General features: G+C 36.7%; 2 protein-coding genes across 15 annotated transcripts in view; one reads left to right on the forward strand and one right to left on the reverse strand.

Annotated features, from left to right (window-relative positions):
- The window catches only part of hbp1 (HMG-box transcription factor 1), a 66391-nt gene extending 53031 nt beyond the window's left edge, over window positions 1–13360 (forward strand). For 8 of the 10 annotated variants that reach the window (XM_041202373.1, XM_041202377.1, XM_041202369.1 and 5 more), the window contains 2 exons: window positions 5325–5493; window positions 12434–13360. In XM_041202373.1, the coding sequence (XP_041058307.1) occupies window positions 5325–5493; window positions 12434–12451 (187 nt within the window). In that variant the 3' untranslated portion in view covers window positions 12452–13360. The remainder of the gene's footprint in view (window positions 1–5324; window positions 5494–12433) is intronic. The other 2 variants (XM_041202374.1, XM_041202375.1) reach the window with 1 other exon arrangement.
- A 1125-nt stretch (window positions 13361–14485) lies between these two features.
- cog5 (component of oligomeric golgi complex 5) overlaps window positions 14486–21223 on the reverse strand; it is a 104336-nt gene continuing 97598 nt past the window's right edge. For 4 of the 5 annotated variants that reach the window (XM_041202364.1, XM_041202366.1, XM_041202365.1 and 1 more), the window contains 3 exons: window positions 18545–18671; window positions 17217–17296; window positions 14486–15413 (listed from right to left, as the gene is read on the reverse strand). In XM_041202364.1, coding sequence (XP_041058298.1) covers window positions 15299–15413; window positions 17217–17296; window positions 18545–18671 — 322 coding nt within the window. In that variant the 3' untranslated portion in view covers window positions 14486–15298. The remainder of the gene's footprint in view (window positions 15414–17216; window positions 17297–18544; window positions 18672–21223) is intronic. The other variant, XM_041202368.1, reaches the window with a different exon arrangement.

A 21223-nucleotide genomic window follows, 5' to 3' on the forward strand; every position in this document is an offset into this window, starting at 1 on the left:
AATTACGTATATTCAGATTGCAATTGTTTCTCAGTTTTGAAGATTTAATGTAGACTTAGTTTATACTTTTTAGCTAAGTGACATGACCAACAAAGGGAAATAGATTGTGCATTAGTCCTCCCCAGTTAAAGGCTAAGCACTGCGAATGCTGGAAATCTGAAAAAAAAAATGCTGGAAAAACTCAGGTCTGACAACATCTATGGAGAGAAAGACAGAGATAATGTTTCAAGCCCGTATGACTCTTCAGAGCTAAAGGGAAGTAGAAATGTGGCTCCTTGATTCAGATAATTGTATGCCCCACAATTGGACTCTTTATTTGGAAATCACAGTCTTCCTATTCTAGTTAAAAGTATTTCACAGAAACTGTCCCATTTGTTTAGTAGGAAATTCCATTACTTAAGAGCCGAGTTCTCAAGAATATTTGCTTTCTTTGGATAGATTCTTAGATTTCTCTGTTTCTGCTTTTTTAAAAGGTTTTATAGAAAAACCTGTATTTATATAGCACCTTTCATGACCTTGGGACATCCCAAAGTCCTTTTACAGCTAATTAAGTACTTTTGATGTGTAGTTACTGTTATAATATTGTCACAGTTAAGAAGTTGAAGGAAGTAATCCCGAGCCCTTAACAATAGGAAAAATAGTTGTTGAATTTTATTTACAGGCGCACTTCCAAACTTATCCTTTTGGCATCTTGCCATTCAATTAAAGAGCTGGATTTATCATCCTTCTCTAGGTAACTTTCACTATGAACAAGATTTACAACTTTTTGTTACAGCAGAAGGCAAAAATTTACCAGTAAAGGCTAAAATAATTGCTCGCATTCATGTACCACTTTTCATGTAGAGAATCTCAGAGCACTCTACAAGAAAGAAATGGACACTGACAAGAGTTAAGGAAGAATTTGAGGGGTGGCCAATAATGTACAGATGTATTTTTAGGAAGTTATTGAAATTTAGAGGTAGCAAGGCAGATAGGTTTTGCGAAAGAATTCCAGAGAGTAGAAGCAAGGTGAGTGAAAATCACTGGTGGCATGACTAGGAGATTTGAGGTTAAGGAGTGAATGGTCATATTGTTGTAGTAGGTTGCTTTGATAAACTGGAGTGAAAGGACTTAAAACTAGTACAAGGATTTTGAAGTCACTTTGCAGGGTCACATTACAAGGGTGGAGCTTGGCAAGGATGGATGTGTGGAATTTTGCATGGGAGAGAACTAAATTAACTGGACTTTGTGAATGGTGAGCCAGGAAGGCTAGTAAGGAGAGCATTTTAGAAATCAATTCTTTAGGCATCAAAGCTGAATTAGGGTTTTGACAGTGGTGATCTAGTACTTTTCACTCCAATAATCTATCAGTTTCTTAAAATAGATTGGAACTGGTTTTGATTGTGAAAGATTAATGTACCTTTTTTTACATTGGAAGTGACAACAGAGTAGATAAGTTCAAAAAACCCATATATCCTGAGAAAATTTGTAACTGCATTCCTTATTGTTGGTAATAGGAAACATGGTAGCAACATGATTGGAAAGACTCAATGGTAAAGGAAAATTCTTGCTAAATGCAGTAAAAGGTGTTTGTGTGGTTTCTAGCTGTATTATCTGAAAAGGAGCAGTATCTTGCAGATTTTATCTGTTGAGAAAACATAACTTCGCTATATGTAAGCTTTATCTTTATTTGAAAAGATTGCGACGTTAAAGAGTAGTTAAAAATGTTCTTTGTAAGAAATTCAATTCATTCTTCCTTCTGTGGTGGCTGGCTGTTTCTGGTCTGCATTTAACTGGATTTGATTCAGTGTGAGCCACTGGATCTCTTTTGAAAAAAATAAAATTAACTGATTTAACCTAATATATTAACTTCTAGTAATAGTTCTTCAAATTGCATATGTAATCACTAAAGCACATTGTTGGTGAATCTTAAGTTCTGAATAAAAACTCAGTCACAGCCAATTTGCACACAGCATGGTCCCATAAACAAACAGTGAAATTAATAACCAGATCTTCTGTTTACTGTGTTGGTTGAGGCAAGCGTGTTGTGTCTAGGACAGTGGAAGAGCTCCCCTGCTCTTTTTCAAATATTGCAATCTTTTACTTTCACATGAGGGGGTTGATGGGGCCTTGGTTCAATGTCTCAAAGGACAGCATCTCCAACAGTGCAGTGCTGACTGTTGGAGATGCCACACTGAAAATGCCAGCTGTGGTTATGTGTTCGAGTCTCTAGAGCGGGACTTAACCACATGACTCTGAGGTGAGTGCTACTGTGAACATTAGTAATTGTTAATTGACTTTTTGTATTTTTCACAGCTTTTGAAGTTTATTGTTGCTGGTAAATATATAATGTGACTATTATGGAGGTCTTTTTTCATTGCAGATTGGTCCCAAATTGCTCTGCAATTTTGCTTTTACTGTATGATCATAGGCCACACTCTACATCCAATTACTAATGTTCACAGTAGTACAAACTGCCCAAGTATGATATTGCAACTTGCCCAATTTGCCTTAGGTTCATGAAACATAACTGGAAGGGATAGCTATCATGTTTCCTTGCAATATTTACAAGATGATTGACAAGTACTATTAATATAAAAAATTCAGTCACACCCAGTTTAGCTTTGAGAGAATACCAGAAACGCTCAGGTGGTCAGGCAGCGTCTGGGGAGTGAGGAAGGTAGAATTTATGTTTCAGGTTGCTGGCCTTTCCTCGCCCTGTTTGGTGTTGAGTTCATGCGGGCAGTGGTTGAAGAAACACCAGCCTGGCGTTTTTTTATTCTTCAAATGATGTGCACTTTCCACCAACCATAATTCCACCCAGCTTTCCCTGCCAGTTGTAGACATTTAGTTGTTTGTTTTGGAGATGGGAGGTGGTTGCGGTGGATAGTGTTTAAAGACAGTTTTAGATCAAAAACATTGCAGATATTTGGGATTTTTTGGTATGACTTCAAAGTAGGAGACTGTATGCTGGATCATCTGTCAGTATCACGCTCAGCATGTGATTTTACATAAAGCATCAAGATGTCCTGTACTCCAATGATATGTGGAAAATGCATGAAATTCTACGAGAAGAACTACCTTCCTGATTAGGTCATCTGACTTGAACTTGGTAATTATGACATTAGGCCCTTGTGGCTTCCAACTTGCTTATACTCTAAACAAATTACAGCAGACATGTCCAGATTTTGAACCATTTATATGGAACTTTCAACACAATTCTTGCCATACCAGCAGAGGTCATCAGAGAACCATGTTTACTTTCTGTAAAGCTACTGCTCTAACAGTTGTCATTCTTATTGATTTTTTTAAAAACTTGCATTGTTGTAGCATTAAACAATTCCAATATTGTAATTGTTGACTGGTAGCTTGAAAAAAATTTGGTTATTTAGTTATGAGCAAATAGAAACCAAAGCAATTGGAATGTTGGTGTTGAAGGTTCAGGTAACTTAAGCAATGAGAATGAAAGATAAGTTGAAATGATTGACTCTGCGATTTAGATTTGCAGATTGGACCTTTATTTGCCTTTGGTTATCTGTTGTTTTTAATGAAATATATTATTGTGTTTGTTTTGAATTAAGGGATATAAGCATCTTTCAGTTATTGTTATCCTGCTGCAATGTCCGAATTCTTTGAAGATGACTCAGAACTATTGATGCATTCTGAAAGATTAGCAAATGCAATTCTATACTTCACCAGTTTATTTCCTGGTAATCAGTTATAGAGTGCCAATCAAGCAAACTAACAGTAATTATGTCAGTTATTAATCCTTTCTATATAGTGTTGGGGCAGAGGACTATGTTGATATCCACCCTACTATTTAAACTGTTTAACCCAAAAAGAAATAAAGTTATATTATAAAGAATGTTTTGTCTTTTTTAAAGAAATTTATTTTTAGTCTATAATTTGTGGTATAGATTCTCAAGCTTTTCTTTGATATTGTTTTGAACCTTTCAATGAGGTTACTGCTTTTTACTCAGTTCATGTTACAGTATTGGACAAAGGAAAATCTACCTGGATTTTAGCTCAGCTCAGATACCTGGGTGCTGGATTTTAGCTTTGGAATAGTTGAATCTGGAGCTGACAAAGGCACGGATGAGAGTTTGGCAGCCCATTTGGTGGAGCCAGGCATTGCCATGGAGGTGGGAGTAGGCAGCCTTTGTCAAAGACTCCAGGGAGGATGAGGGATTGTACCTCAGCCACAAAGAACGTCATTTATGAATTTGCTTAGGAATGTTTTAGTGCTTTGGCAGATATGTGAACTTGATCAGAGAGATTGAAATGGAGTAGTGAGAAAGGTGGGCATAGATTTGGGAGACGACAATGCATTAAAGAAGAGATCCGAAGAAAAGTCATATTGGACGCAAAGTTAACTCTGTTTCTCTCTCCACAGATGTTGCCAGACCTGCTGAGTTGTTCCAGCATTTTCAGTTTTTTATTTCAGATTTCCAGCATATGCAGTATTTTGCTTTTAACACATTAAAGAATTTTGGAAAAAAAATGATGGCTGGAGAACGGCACATGTTTAGCAGATAGTTAATTTTTTCAAGGGTAGCATTTTGTCATTCTGGGTAATCTATTGATATGATATGGGGAACCTGTTGCATTTTCATTGTCAGCAGTCGGGAACAAGATTGCTGTGTTTTTCTAACAAGTGATGGGAGGATAATTGTAAGAGCAGTTGATTAAAAATAGGATGAGCTCATAACCCTATATTCTCTTCCTAAAAATGTTTTTTCTCTTTGAACAGCTGGACTTTCCCAAAGAATTTTCTATTGGTCTCCTGTTGGCATATTTCCCTATGAGCCGCAGGGGGCACTGACTAATTGGTTTTGATAGCAGTTATAGACTCAAGTGATTGAATGTTCAGGCACATTACTGCAGGGTGAGACTGGTCCTGTCCCAGTTTCCCAGCTGAAGTTGGAATGCTGTGGAGCAAATGTAGTATTAACTTAACCAGAATTAGGACAGATTTAAATAAAACCCAGCAAAATGAGTTGAAATGATAGCAATTGACAGATTTAGAATGTGTTTCTCAGATTGGAAATAATTGTTTTAACACTTGAGTCAGTATGCTTAACATACAAAAATGATCTTAAAGATACCAAACCCAAAATTTATAAAAGTACTTCTTTTTGACAGTTACAGTAAACATTGCCCAAGTAAAATTAACAGCCACAGCGTAAACTATCAGAGAATGCATAAAGAATTATTTACATTAAGAATATGGTTATTTATTGTGGACTATTGATAGTTTTGTGGTAATAGAAACCAATATAATTAGATTTTGTTTAATCAGACATATTATAAATGAGATATTTGCTAAGTGTTATATCTTGGTCCAGTGATATACCAATATGTACATATTGCAGGGCCATCAGTGTAATTTTAGGTGACAAGTGGAAAATGATGAAAAATGAAGAGAGGAGAATTTATACATTGGAAGCCAAGGCTCTGGCAGAGGAACAAAAACGCCTTAATCCAGACTGTTGGAAAAGAAAACGGAGCAACTCTGTGAGTATCTAAAACAGTCTGCCTGTCCTAACCTTTATGTTCTACTTTGTTTCAGGAAGGCAAGCAATAATATCTGAATTTTTTTGGAGATAATGGTAGGGAAAGATATATTCTGACTAATGGTTAGCATCCGATGTGAGCTGTTGATTATTAAAGTATAGAAATTAAATGGAAATCTTCATGTTGCCACTGAAGTCACTTTTGGAGAAATTTAAGGTGATCAAGTTATGACCGTTTAGTTCCCTTTTGAGAATTGAAGAATTAAACATTCTAGAACCTAAACATTTAGACTGCACGGTCTGCTTATGGCACTGTCATCCCTGTCCCTCAAAATCTCTCCAAGGAGGTCAAAGTTTGCCTAACATCTGTTACAATGTAAGACAGAATGGCATGAAGGGGCAATTTCAACATACTTTGTTTTGTAAAAGTTCTGGATCTTCAGCATGAATGATTTCCACAAAAGAGATCATAGAATCTTCTCTTTCTTTCCATAACTTTGGTGGGGTAGAACATTAAAAAAAAAACCTTATTCATTGTCTTCCTACATCTTGCAAAAGCGATAATTAACCTCTATCCTATTCCTAGATCTCACCAAAGCTGTTCTTGAACCATCTGCAATAAGATGTGTAAAATTGGCCAAGTGACTACTTGGTCTCAACTTTTGGCTCTCCCTTGTGGGGAAAGTGTTTGGTTTCTGCACAGTAGCATTGTTGAGATTATTAACTCAGTAAAATAGCAAGCCCTGACCACAAAGTCACATCTGACTTCCATGCCATTAGGTAATAGAGCTCCAAGATGTATTACAGCTCAACTCTGGAAAAACAGCACAAAAAAATCCCAGTTAATTAAATTCCAGCTTCCTAACTCTACCTCCATTACCTTGCTATTTAGATATTTATACATCTGTCCCAGAGGCTTTTGGTCAAGGGTATATTTTTTTTTTCTCTTTAAACATTGAAAATGTACACACTTCTCACTATTCCATGTTTTAACCTTCGCTAAGACCCCTAGACCACGAACCTTTCACAAAAAGGTTGATTAGGGTGGCCTTTTTCCCAGGGGGTAAATGGTACAGCTGTCAAGAAGTGTGCCTGCTTTCAGCATCCAGGTCTGTTTTTTGTTGCTGGGCAACAATGGGATCCAAGCACTGATCCCTGTAGGAATCCACTCAGTACCTTTTCCTGTCTGATACTCTGTTTCTCGTTTTTTGTTCTAGTTTCAAAAGCCACTACATGCCTGTGGATTTTAATTGTGTTCCGTATGGCAATAGCCATCTAATGTCAAATGTCTATATTTAGCAGATTGTTGGAGTATGTGGGAACCTTTATGCTTTCATTTTGAACTGCATTTCCTGCTGTTTGCACTAACGTAAAATGTTGCAGTCATCTGTAAAGGCCTGGTATCATCATCATGCTCGTTGTCTTGGTAAAGCTGATTATTTTCAACTTACAACTGGTTGTCAATTCCATCATCACCAGTAAGTTCAGATGCTTCTTCATAAAATATATAGGTTCAAAACAGGCAAGTTACTGTGTATACTTGCTCCTACCTAAGTGTAAACTGATTATAACGTTCAGCAGTCTGCAACTAGAGATGATGATGATTCCTGTTTAGGTGTTTGAAAGTGGCAGGACATACTGAGAGAGTGCTTAGCGAAACATATGGGATCTTAGATTTAAAAGATAGAAATATTGAGTACAAAAGCAGGGAACTTATGCTGAACCTTTATAATGCTCTGGTTAAGCCCCATCTAGAATAGTGTGTCCAATTCTGGTCACTATAGTTTAGGAAGGATGTAAGTGTCCTTAAGAGGATGCAGAGGAGATTTACCAGAATTGTTGCAGGGACAACCTTTACAAGGTTAGTTTGAAAAAGCTGGGGTTGTTCTCCTTTGGAGCAAAGGAGATTGAGGGGAGATTTGATAGAGCTGTACAAGATTATGGAATATGACAGGTTTAGATAAAGTAGACAAAAGCTGTTCCCATTAGAGGACATAGATTTCAGGTTTTGGGCAAAAGATACAAAGTGGATGTGATGAAGAATTTTTTAATGCAGCATTTGGTAATGGCCTGGAACTTGCAGTCTACAAGGGTGGTGGAAGCAAAGACAATTGATGATTTCAAAAGGAAATTGGATGGGCACTTGAGAGAAATAAACTTTCAGGGCTATGGGGATAGAACAGGGGAATTGTGCTACAGTGAGCCAGTATGGACATGATGGACTGAATGGCCTCCTCCTGTGCTGTAATTACTCTCACTCATGCAATCTATTCACTTTGGGGCTGATTCAAGGATTCTTATTCCAAGTGAACAGCTGCTCATTTTTTAATGCCCCTCCCAGACTCATCAGCTGAAAACCAGAGCCCCTTACAAACCTCTCAGCTGTCTGCTTTCTTGCACCAATTCTTTCCCATAAAAATCATGGCAGAAACCATTCCTCCGTCATAGTTACATATTTCCAAGGATGATTTTCCAGTTTGCACTATTGCTTATTATGTGTTCCTATGAAACAATTCAATGTTTTCAGTTCTGGTAATTGAATCAAGATCATTATGTCTGTCTGCTGGAACAATATATTCCAGAAGGCAGCAGAACTCGAGACAGTTTTCGTAATCTGAAATTCTGGGACATCAGTATTTAAGCAAGGCTTGGGAGATTTGAAGACTGTTGTTGAATTTCAAAAACAGTGCAAATCCACTTAAACAGAAGAAAAGTTACAATAAGCCACTCCGAGACAGCTTGCACCTACTCATCCTTAGGTGTTACTGATACCAAATAACAGTGAAAAACAGCATGCTTAAGAATCAGAACGTCTTCTATAGGAGCAGGTAGTATTGCTTGGCTACCATTATTTTCTACCAATTTGCTTGTTGAAGAAATTGCAAGTGAAACCATGGCCAAGAATTTCCACTTGGGGCGCAATTTGCAACCTTTGAGCAGTAGCATTGTGATTATTATAACGTACTATTCATTCTGAGGCTTGGACTAATGATCAGAGACATGAGTTCAAATCCCACTCATTTAATTAAATAAGTCTGGAATAAAAAGCTAGTATCAGTAATGGTGACCATGTAACTACTGTGGTGTTTGTCAGGAAAACACATCTGGTTACTTGACCTTTTAGAGAAGGAAATCTGCTGCCCTTGCTCAATATTCTTCTAAGCTGTGTAGCAACTTGAGCATGGTCTGAATAGGGATTTACAAGTAAAGCCCCTATAAATTACCATGCATATTAAAAAATCACCCATGCACTCCATAAAAAAATTAGAGGAAGCATTGATCTGCCCTATATTTGACACCTGACCCACAGCAATGTCATTGACTGCAATGCCTTCTGAAATGGTGAAGCAAACCACTCCATTGTTAAGAAGATGGCTCACCATGTTCTTGAGAGTATTTAGGGATGGGCGATAAATGCTGGCCTTGCCAGCAACATCCATATGTCATGAATAATTTTTAAAAAATTGCGTTCGATTTCGTATTTTACTCAAGTTTCCGATCAGACAGAATTATATATTGACAAACAGAAATTCTTCCACGAGCCAGTACAGTCAAGCAGCACTTTAGAGCCTAATTTTTTTAAAAATTGCATTAAAAATATTCTTAATTATACTTAAGATTGGTGCCGTTTTAGTAATGCTGCTGAAAATTGGTTTATCACAAAGAATAAGCATTTTTCGTAAGTGTCTAGTCCATCACCTTCCAAGTAACATTTTTTAAATTCATTTTGAATAATTCAGAATGAATTTAAAAAACCATACAGAACCATTTACTAATTTCTATGGTGTACAGTGTCAGTTTTAGTAAATTAAAGTTTTAAAATGTACCTACTACCTTGCACCCAAATAAAAGCTTCAATTTGGAGTCTCCTTGAAGGCCCACAGATGGGCCCACTTTGCAGTAACTTGCAATGGTGATCAATTTAATGTGGGAGCATGGACTGTTTTGTGTGTGTTGACCAGCTTCCAGTGCAATGCTTTTTTAAACCACCGCAAAAAATGACAAATTCAAATTTGTGCTGGGCACGTTTTACACTTAGAATTTGTTAATTGTTTGCACTAGTTTGGTTCATTTTTGGATAAACTAAACTGATTAAAATCAGCGCAATCTGACAGAAACTCCAGGTCCATAGCATTACCTGATTACAAGTAGAGTCAAGTTCAGTTGGGTCTCTTGCTTTTCTTTTGTGACATTGAAAATTCCTGGCAGCGACGGAGAGGATGCTTCCCTGCTCCACACTCTCACGCAACTACCCTCTTGCTAATGTCAGAAGGAAGTGGGTTGCTGGAATGGCATTACTTCCTACAATCTTGTCATGTCCACTGCTTATGCATTTTATGCCTGCATGATTAAGGTCTACTTATATTCCCAGGATGTCATCTGGGAGGCAGGACTTACAATATTGCTGTTAGGAACTGTGAAATTATGCTTTTTTTTAAGTTACCATTTTTGTTTGCTAACCCTCTTTTTAATAGTGTGCTTATCTGAAATCCCAGGTTTCTTACAGGGTGGACCAAGTGCACTAAATAGTGCAATTACTGCCCCTTAATCCAGATGACTGATCTGCTGGATTTGGGACAGAATTCCAATTTCCACACAAACCACGCAGGAATTTCAGCCCCATTGATTTGGTTTCCCATTAGGAAAGTTTAGTGGAACTGAATTTGAGGACATAAAACTTCAAAAAGGAATTGATAGCTTTTGAGGGTAATTTCATTGAGTAAAGAAGGTGTAATGGACTTACAGGAATAGAAAACCATTGTCACAGGCCTTGCCTTTGTCCTTAAAAGTTGAATTTACAATGTTTACCAGATACATCCAATTTAAACCAACTGTTTTTTCACTTCTTTCTTTTCCTTTAATGCTTCATGTTTATTAGCATTATGGTGTCTCAGGTTATTAAAAAAAATCATTAGCTTTTTGCCTCAAGTATTAAGCTGGCTTCTGTGGTTAATTAAGCAGTGACTGCTTTATATATTCAAAACCTGAAACTTAATAAATGTCTGCACAAATCAATTTATTTTTGTTATTTTTATCTATTTTCCATATTTTCTATTGTAATAATTGGGACTGTAATTGACATGAAGAGTGAAGATAGCTTGGCAAACTGGGAGAAAGCGGAAGAGCTGAAGTCATCAAGTAGTTGTGCAGTACAAGGCTGTGAGCTAAGTTACTGTGTGTTATTGAAGTGATTCCTATTTAAAATTCTCTATATACTTCTAACATTCACATGCGTAATAGATTAATAAGCCACAAACACTCCATTTATTCCTCGTGCGTTTATACTGTGTCTAGAGGATAGACTTTGACAGTTTTCTATTACATAGAGAAAATACTGTTTCAAGATGACGTTACTATTTTTACTGAACTTTTAGATAGACTTTTTAGAAACTAGTCTATTACACATGAATATTAGAACTATAGAGAATTTTAAATAGGAATCACTTCAATAATGCACAGTAACTTAGCTCACAGCCTTGTACTGCACAACTACTTGATGACTTCAACTCTCCTGCTTTCTCCCAGTTTGCCAAGCTATCTTCATACTTCATGTCAATTACAATGCCAGCCTTGATTCTGAATGATAGGGCCTCACGATCTTGTGAGATCTTGATTAGTCCAGACCATGTCTGATCACTTCATCTCCCTGTTAGTCTCCAACCTTGTTCCCATTGACCTTGAACTCTGGAAAATTCTTCCCAGTTTTCTCATCAGCACTTCGTCTCAATTCTAACTCCTCTTCCTCTAGCCCTCCACCTGGTAGAACAACTCCATTGTGACCATCTTTGACAACTTCATCTCCACCAATCCTTCAGATTGCTCAAGAGCTTTCCCCCGCCTTCTTAAATCTAACATCAAAAATTGCATTAGCTGGCATAATTGACCACCTTTACATGATAGTTTGACCATCTCAAACAATTTTCCTTGTCCTCTTCTGAGCCAAACCCTCTTACTATTCTAGAAACATCTACACCCTTGCAATTATCGTACTTTTTAATGTCTCAAGGCATTTCACAGTTGGAGGAAACTGAAAATGCAGATGATTTAGTTTTTTGAAGACAAGTGGCATGACAAAGAAGTTTAGGAAGTGCCGGGGTATGGAGGCAAGATGACTGAAGACTTTGCCACTATTGGTATTTTTTTAAAGGGGCGCAATTATATCATAGATCAAAGTTAGAGTGATAAGTGCAGGCAAGTATAAAGAACTGGAGGAGGTTGCAGAAGTAGCATAAAACAAGACTGGAGAGACTGAAGACAGTGGTTTTAAAACCACTGTGCCGAGGGCTGCTTAGGTTGTGATAAGTGAGATTTTGTGCAGAATCGAATGTGAGCATTGGCATTGAAAGTTCTTGCAAAATGGCACTCAGGTGATTACAGAAGAAAGTCTATCCTCAGCCTTATCTCCAGCAAGTATTACAGTGTGACTTTCAACTATTTATAGTATCTTATTCCCTGCTTGTACTCCAGTTAGCAGCCCTTCTTAAAGCCTGTTCTTTTGCGTTCCCTATTTCTAAAAGCCCTGTTTACTTTTCCTTCTTTCCATCTATCTGTTTTATTCCTTTTTTTCCTTCTGCTTTATGTACGCCTCCTCCTATCCATACCTTTTAAGTTATTCTCTACTTAAGCAGCACATTATCAATGTTACTAAGACATGGCAGGGTCGATTTTTTAAATTGGCATTGCTGGGATAGACCCTGTGCAACTGCGATGCATATTGAGCACAAGTGGTCCTTGTATTTTTCCATTAAATTAATGGGTGTGAATGTGCTGACCTTCATATCCATACTCCCTTAATTTGCTCCTGTGGAATTAAGCTTTGTACTTGAAATACTAATTTGTAAAAATCCACCTCTCTATGCGTATTATTTACTAAGTTTTTGTTAGCATAATTAAACTTACCATATATTGACTTTGTTTTGCTTTTTAAAAAAAAAATACAGGGTTCTCAGCAGCAGTAACCAGAAGATTTTGAAACCCACTTTATCCTCGACTTTCACCATTTGGAATGAATTTTAGAAAACTGGATGCAAGTGAGCAAAAGACTCAGTGTATCTATCTTTCGATTTTAATTTGAAATTTCTTTTGTGTGATAAATCTATATTTAGACAATTGTAATAAAATAAGTATAGTTTGCTTTTTATATAAATGGCTGATATTGAGTGTTGTAAATCAAAGCATTTAATCTTTCTGACTTTCCTAAAACTATTGCGTATTGTAAATGGCCATAATACTTGTTCTTCCAAAGTTCAGTCAAAGGTTATTTCAGGTAAATATAGCTTTTAGGCTTGAAAACTTTGTACTAAAAATCCTGTGGTGCTAAGGTAAGGGAGGAAAAAGTAGGTATATAAAGATGTCTATTTTTAAGATTGTAAATGGGTAAAGTTTAAAATTCTGTATAACTGCTGTTGTATCATGATTTGTATCACTCACTATATTGCACAATTTTAATTCAATTAACTTTATTTGCAAACGGTGGGGGAATTAGTATATGTAGCAGGGATACTCCCAAATTTACTTTGTGGTGTTTTAGCCAACTAAAGTTGCCATAAAACTCGAGGCTTGTATTCAGAAATTGGGGCACAACAAGCACTTGGGCCACAATTGTGCTAAAAACTATTGCACTTTAATGTTTCTTGCAACATTATGAAAAGTGAGCACATGAAAATGACTCATGCAATGTGACATTCTCATGGAATGGCATTTATGCCACGCAGTGTTGATATTACAGTCACAGATCAACATTTATGCAACTGCTTTAACTCAAGTAAATTTATGTCTTTATACAGGCTGTCCCACAGGAACTCTTGCACAAAAATACAAACTATTTTTATTGTATTCAAGTTAAAATAAATTTGTAAAGTGTTAAATGTCTGGGTTTTTTTCTTTGAGCTGTTCAAACTGTCGCTCATAGCTTCTTTACAACAGAAATCATGATCTTTGATTATGCATTGATTTTTCTCTTGATTGTTCTTTTCATCAGAGGGTAAACTTCTGTAATGTTGATTATGTACATTTAAAATGTTTGCAAAATGCTCAAAAAATGTGGCTAAATGTTGAAAATAGGATTTGCTGTAGATAATCCAATCAGCTTGAATTGGGTAATTGTACAGGCACAAAATACTTTGAAGGTAATCTATGCTGATCCATTGTAATTACAGACTCATTAATAGAATATGTAGATAGTGTTGTGTCGAGATCTTGGGCATGATTTGAATTAAAGTAATGAAATAAAAAAATGATAATTAATCGGCACAGGACATGAGTTCAGCACAATTTAGGTATCTTGTTATAGAAAGGATCATGAAGGTATCGACAGAACAGTACCATTGGAGGTGATGGTATAGTTGAGAAGTTTCTGATGAAGAGTCATTCGGACTCGAAACGTTGACTGTGTTCTTCTCCACAGATGCTGTCAGACTTGCTGAGTTTTTCCAGGTATTTTTGTTTTAGCTTAAAAACTAGGCTGTGTTCACTGGACTGGTGAAGTTTGAAAGGGTTCTAATAAACGTGTGAAATTTTGGAAGGTTTTGAGTAACTAGCATAAGGTTCAATGAATCAATAACAATGGACGTAAAATTTAGGATTATTACTAGAAGAGCAGTTCAATGGAATTTTTCATGCAAATGCATCAATGAGTGGCTCTTACAAGGAAAAGTAAACATGCTGAAGAAAAGATCATTTAATTAGCCTACTACTAGCTTTGATGGTATGAAGACACTTACTGGTTAAATTCCAATGATACCCTGCATATGCTTAAATTCTCCGGCATTCCATAAGGTAGGGCGTGGTGTGAACCGAGGGATGAAATGCACAGGATCTCGGGCAATATTAGGCTGATTTTGTATTAGTTCATTTATTGCTAATGTTTAAAAGCACCTAATATCTAAAACAGGCATTTCTGCTCAGTACTAAGTGATTCAAAAAGTCCTGTATTTACTGGTGTGGTTTAAGATGTGCAATATTGTTGAAACTTAGGATAGTATGTAGAAATCTGACAGTAAAACTCTTTTAATGTGTAATACAAAAAATACAATGTTATAAACTGCATCTCTTGTCAATATTATAATGGTTTTAAAACCATCTTAATTTACATTGTAGAATGAGCTTCATCAGCTACTGCCACCTTGACACAGAAGCTTGCTAATCAAGTGTAAGCTTTAAGTTATTAAATATTTTGCCAATGCAAATATCAAATCAGTGAATATTTCTGCAGACCAAAGACAGTTTAAACCTGTTTTGCCAATTTTCCTGATATCTTCACCAGTCCCGGTCAACATGACTAATGGTGATGAAACTAAAAATAGATGATTGCTCAACACAAAACCATGTTAATTAATGAAATGCTTTATCTATTATTTTACCAAACAGTGCTGATATCATAGGGAAAGACAGTCAGAAAAGTTACTCATCAATTTAAGGGAGCTGATTTGGTGTACATAATTCAGATTTCAAGAACACCTAAATGGCCTGTATTGATACTCAATGGATGAAGTGTTAAACTGAGGCTTTATCAACTCAGATGTGAATGGAAGAGATTCCAAGCACTACTCAAGGAAGAGCAGAGGTTTCTCCAGTGTCTTGCACAACACATTCCTCACCTAATACCACTGACACAATTTACTTTTATTGCTGTTCATGGGACCTTGTGCACAAATTGGCTAATGAAGTCACAGTTCTTTTTAACTTTGATTTTTAAACACTTAATTACCAAAATTCAATTCAACCTATTCACAAAGCTTAAAGTTAAGTTAAATAGTTATCAGGAAGTCCCGAGTACTGAAATATTGTTTGGTTCAGAAAAGCTTTCATTGTACGTTGGCCATGGCTTTTTGGAGCAGTTGCACCATTATTGGATATACTGGAGCAAATTCTTTTCCTTCTCTTGCTCGTACTGATTGAACATAAGCTTCAAGAGCACCCCTAAAAAAAAAAAGAACTTTGTAATTGCATTTTAGGATTCATTCTCAATAAATATAACATACAAACCTCAATCACAACATACTAAAAATGTGTAACTGAGCCACACAGACCATGGCAGGGATTTTCTGTCCCTTTCACGGGCAAGGTGGCGCCACAGCCAGAAGTCCATTGACCTGCGGTGGGCGGGTGTGAAAAATCCCGTCACATGTTTGATTGCCAATCTGTGTGAGATTTATGATCTTAAGAGCAGCAAACTTGATTGTGATATGATGATGTGAAAAGGCAAACAAGATTTTCATAATTTCCTTGTCATGAATAAGATATAACAGGCATGATTTTGACAATGGAGTATCCTTAAAATGATGGTAGCAACAATTGACAACACTGATAAATGAAAGCAAATTAGAGTTCAAATATGAGGGAGTGGGCAGGAAGTCCATCTGTTACACATTATAAAGTTAGACATAAGGGAAATTGAACAGAATATTTTCATCTAAAGGGTGATAAGAGTTGCGCATGGAGTTAAGGTGGCACTGAAAGAAATTGTTTCTTAAATCCATTTAAATGATTTCATATTTTGTTAAAGAAAACATTGAGGGATGGGGCTGAATTTGAAAGAAGGTCTAGTTAGTGAATGACAATGGCTTTTACCTGTTCCCAACAAAAAATCAGTAAGTAAATCTGCAGTCCTGAAAATTGTATTGCAGTTGTGGGGTTATGTTACACCCTCTAATTTTTCCTTCTATCTTGCAGTGTATGTCCTACTGCAACCACAAGGCAAGTGTTTCCAGACTCTAAATGTTGATTTTGAACCAGGTGCTAAGAGGAGTGCAAGAATAGCATGACAATGATCATCACTTCAATTTTCCAGCCTTCAAGTGGAAAATGCCTGACTTCCACCAAGAAACTCATCATAAGGCAGATGAGGTTGCAAGGGCAAAAATGTTTTCCCACCACACATTCAGATACCACAAGTTATGTTCCAACACATGTTAACATGATCATAAGATGAAAACTCCAACTTGTGTAATTTGATGCGCTTCTGAGCAAAACTAACCTTGAGTGGTAAAAAGCTGGCATCAATTGTTTCAGTATAATTAAGCTATCTATATAATGTAAGTGACTGATTTATTAAGAACATAAGAAATAGGAGCAGGAGTAGACCATTTGGCCCCTCGAACCTGCTCCTCCATTCAATAAGTTCATGGCTGACGATCTTGTGTTTCAATTTCCACATTCCCATATAACCCCAATAACCTTTGATTCCCTTGCCTAACAAAATCTATCTACCTGTGCCTTAAAAATATTCAATGACCCCACCTTCATCACCATCTGCAGCAGAGTGTTCCAAAGTCATACAACCCTAATTTTAAAACAGTGGCCTCTAGTTCTGGACTCACCAATAAGAGGAAATATCCTTTCGACATCCACCTTGTCAAGGCCATTCAGGATCTTGTTTGCTTCAATCAAATGACCCCTCACTCTCCTAAACCCCAGTGGAAACAAGGCCAGTCTGCCCAACTTTTCCTCAAGACACCCCACTCATTCCAAGCATCAATCTAGTAAATCTTCTTTGGACCAGCTCCAATGCATTTACATCCTTCCTTAAGTAAGGAGACCAAAACTGCATACAGTATTTAAGATGCGGTCTCACTAATGCCCTGTATAACCGAAGCATAACATCCTTACTTTTATGTTCAATCCCTCTCTTAATAAAGGATAGCATTCCATTAGCCTTCCTTTGCCGTATGGTGACATTCAGATATACTCAAAACAGTAATTTCAGAAAATAGGTATTATTACCTTATGAGAATTAGTCGATCCTTTTCTGATGGATGATCATCAAGCCACTGAGAATACCGAGCTACAGACCACTCTGCCCTCTGTAATTAATTTTACACAGCTGTTACATAACTATAAGACTGGAATATTCAAATAAATACCCAATGAAGTTTCAGCAAAGCAATATATTCTTCTAAAATACCTGTAATAAATTTGTTTTTAATATTTCGTATAAATAGAGGTAAAAATATGTTCATTCAATTATGGACTCCTGATTAGCCTTAATCTTTTGAAGCTATTTCCTAGATCAGTTGAAACTGGAGATGATACATGTGCTCAGGCCTAACCCTCCCATAATTTAGTCGATTAATTGGACAAGTTTTTCAACAGTGAGAAAATGTTCTGCTTCAGTTTCTAAAGTAGTCATCAACATTCAAACAGTTCATTTATTCAAAAATGGAGTAAAATGATAAATAGAGACATTTAGAATAAGATCATTACACAATCTTTCCATAGAGTTTTCTTTTAAATACTCTGCAATGATAGATTATCTGGTATGCAAGGTCTATTCTTTCAAGTATATGATCCTTCGATATAACCACAGGAGTTAAAATGAGCTTGGATTTATTCTTTGGAAAATATAGTTTACAATACTGTATTGGTAATATATGGTATTGAAGGCAGGCAGTGGCACTTAAAGCCCTGGGATCTGTGCCATATTGGCAGATTGTTTTGAGGTGAAGCTAAACTGGAATTGAAATACCAAGTCAAAAATCAGGGTCTCCATGACTTGAGTGGACGTTTATTTTGGGACTGTGGTGTGTCAAAAATGCACATTATAGAAAAAAATCTACAAGGTAGGAGATCTATCATCATCATTACATATCTATAATTTCATACACAACTTTAGTGATGATAACATGGTTTTCCAAAAATGAAATTGGGAACAACTCTGGTGATATGGAAGCATATTTAATGAAGAATAAAGCATTTTATTCAATGAATTTACAGCAAAATAAAAACAGCTTCAACAGAAAATGAAAAGACAATCTGAATTAGAATTTATATACATCAACAGGAGCTTCTGTTGCTATCCTTTATTAAGAGAAGGATTGAACATAAAAGTAAGGATGTTATGCGTCGGTTATACAGGGCATTAGTGAGACCGCGTCTTAAATACTGTATGCGGTTTTGGTCTCCTTACTTAAGGAAGGATGTAAATGCATTGGAGCTGGTTCAAAGAAGATTTACTAGTTTACTGAGTTTAGTGCGGCGATTAAGTTGGTTACCCAGAAAGAAAAAAAAACAAAGCAATCAATTAGTTTTTAACCAGTTAGTTCCTCGAATACCTGGTGTGGCGGCTTTAGGTCAGACGGTGCTCTGGTGAACAGGAAATGAAGAATGGTGCTGTATGGAACAATATCCCCAACAGCTGGGCTAGTAGCAATATGCTCACTTGTCTGGAAGAGTAATGGTCTGTGAAGTACAAAACAGACTTAAGCAAAATGTGTAAAAAAAAAAAAAAAATTGGTCTGATGAGTTAGTAGAGGATTATTAAATTACTAGCAGAATTCCCATGATGTTGCTTACAGGTAGTGTGACCTGAGCAATGCTTTCTGATATGTGTTCCTGTGTCATTCTTCATACGACAGTAGTTTGCTCATTGCTATAACACAATAAATTTATTGAAGCAGTATGTTCATGTCTGGCACAAGGTGCAAGTATAAATACATTTCTTATACTGAAAGAAACAGGTCACAGCTGGGATAGTATTTAAACTATCAGGTCTAAAAATCATATTTAAGATGTAAGTAACTTTTCTATAAGCTAGTATTCACATTATACAGTGGTTTATTGGACTTCCCATTATCATATGAGTTAATTTCTCAAATTGTGATTACTTTATTTGTTTATTCTTTCCTGGATCCCGAAAACTATTTTCTCAGTTAAATGCATGCTTATAAATCATGAGCTGTCAGCTGTGGCTCAGTGATAGCACTTTCATCTGAGTTCAAAGACTGTGGGTACAAGTCACACTCCAGGTCAGAGCACATAAGTCAGATTGAAACTTCAGTGCAGTGCTGAAAGAATACTGTACTGTTGTGGTTGCTGTCTTTCGGACGAGACGCTAAGCTGAAGCCCCATCTGCCCTCTCAAGTAGATGTAAAGGATCCCTTTGGTGCTATATCAATGAGCAAGGGAACCCTAATCTTAAGCTCTCAATAAATATTACTAAAGAAAGATTATATCTGGTCAATCTCTCACTGCTGTGGGACCAATTTCACTGCACATTTGCCTTAGAGGCACAGAAGGAAGATATTCAGCCCATCAAATCCATGCTGGCTCTCTAGAGCAATCCAGTCAATACCATTGCCCCTGTTCTATCGCCATAGCCCTCCAAGTTTATTTTCCTCAAGCACCTATCCAATTTCCTTCTGAAATCATCAATCGCTTCTGTAACCCTTGTAAGCAGCAAGTTCCAGGTCATTACCACTCCCTATGTAAAAAAAAAAAGTTCTACCTCATATCCCCTCTATAGCTCTTGCCCAAAACCTTAAATCTGTCCTTGCACCACCAATTAATAGGATCAGCTTTTCTTTTTCTACCTTATTTAAACCTGTCATAATCTTTTACATCCCTATCAGACCGTCCCTCAACTTCCTTTGCTCCAAGAACAAACTCAGCTTTTCCAACCTAACTTGTAGCTAAAATTGCACATGCCTAGAACCATTCTAGTAAATCTTCTCTGGAATTGAAGGACTTTATCTCCTTCCTAATGTTTGGTCACCAGTACTGGATGCAATACTCTAGTTGTGCCCTAACCAGAGCTTTAGGTAGGTTCAGCATAAATTGTATTGAATACAAAACAGGCAACTTATTAAGCCCAAGATCACATGTTTTACTAACTACCTTCTTCAATATGCCCTGTCACTTTCAAAGATATTTGAACCACCATGTCCCTCTGTCCTTACACATTCTTTAGAATCGTACTGTTAAATATATATTGCCTTTCCTATCCCTCTGCCAAAATGCATTGCCTCATAATTTTCAGTATTAAATTCTATCTATCTGTCATTTGTCTGGTCAAATATATTCTGTTGCAATCAATTGGTATCATCCTCACTGTCACACCTCCAAGTTTGGTATCATCGGCACATTTTGAAATTTTACTCTGCTTTCCACATGCAAGTAATTTTTATGTGTGTATATATATCATAAAAAGCAGTGATCCTAGCACTGAACCTTGGGGAACACCTTTTTCTGTCCTTAAGCCAATTCTTTATTCAAGTTGACACTGCCCCTCCTATGTCCGTTTTGTTGACCAGCCTTTTATGCGGTACTTTGTCTAACACGTCTTAAAATCCAAAACTTTTAGAAATGATAATCCAGGACAAAATTAACAGTCACTTGGACAAATTTGGATTCAGGAAATCCAGCACAGATTTATGGGCAAATGAGTTTTTTGATAAAGGAACAGGGTTGTTGAGGGTGATGTGGTATACATGAACTTCCAAAAGGTATCTGATAAGGTGCTACATAACAGGCTTGTCAACAAAGTTGAAGCCCATGGGATAAAAGGGACAATGGCAGCATGGATACAAAGTTGGCTGAGTGACAGAAAACAGAATAGTGATAAATAGTTAGTTGGACCACTGCTGTTCTTGACCTATATTAAATGACCTAGAGCTTGGTATCCAAGGCACATTTTGAAAATTTGCAGGTGACACAAAACTTGGAAGCATTATGAACTGTGAAGAATGAGGAAAAACAATAAAGGATACAATTCTAAATGGGGTGCAGGAGCAGTGGGAGTTGGGGGTATATGGGCACAAATACTTGAAGGTGACAGGGCAGCTTGAGAAAGTGATTAAGGCATTAGGATACTGGGCTTTATAAATAGAGCGTTAGAGTACAAAAGCAAGGAGATTATGGTGAACCATTGGTTTGACCTCAGCTGGAGTACTGTGTCTAATTCTTGGCACTATACTGTTGTGAAGGCCTTGGAGAGAGTGCAGAAAAGATTGATA

This window comes from Carcharodon carcharias, chromosome 13 (genome assembly GCF_017639515.1).
Source record: "Carcharodon carcharias isolate sCarCar2 chromosome 13, sCarCar2.pri, whole genome shotgun sequence".
Taxonomy (NCBI): domain Eukaryota; kingdom Metazoa; phylum Chordata; class Chondrichthyes; order Lamniformes; family Lamnidae; genus Carcharodon; species Carcharodon carcharias.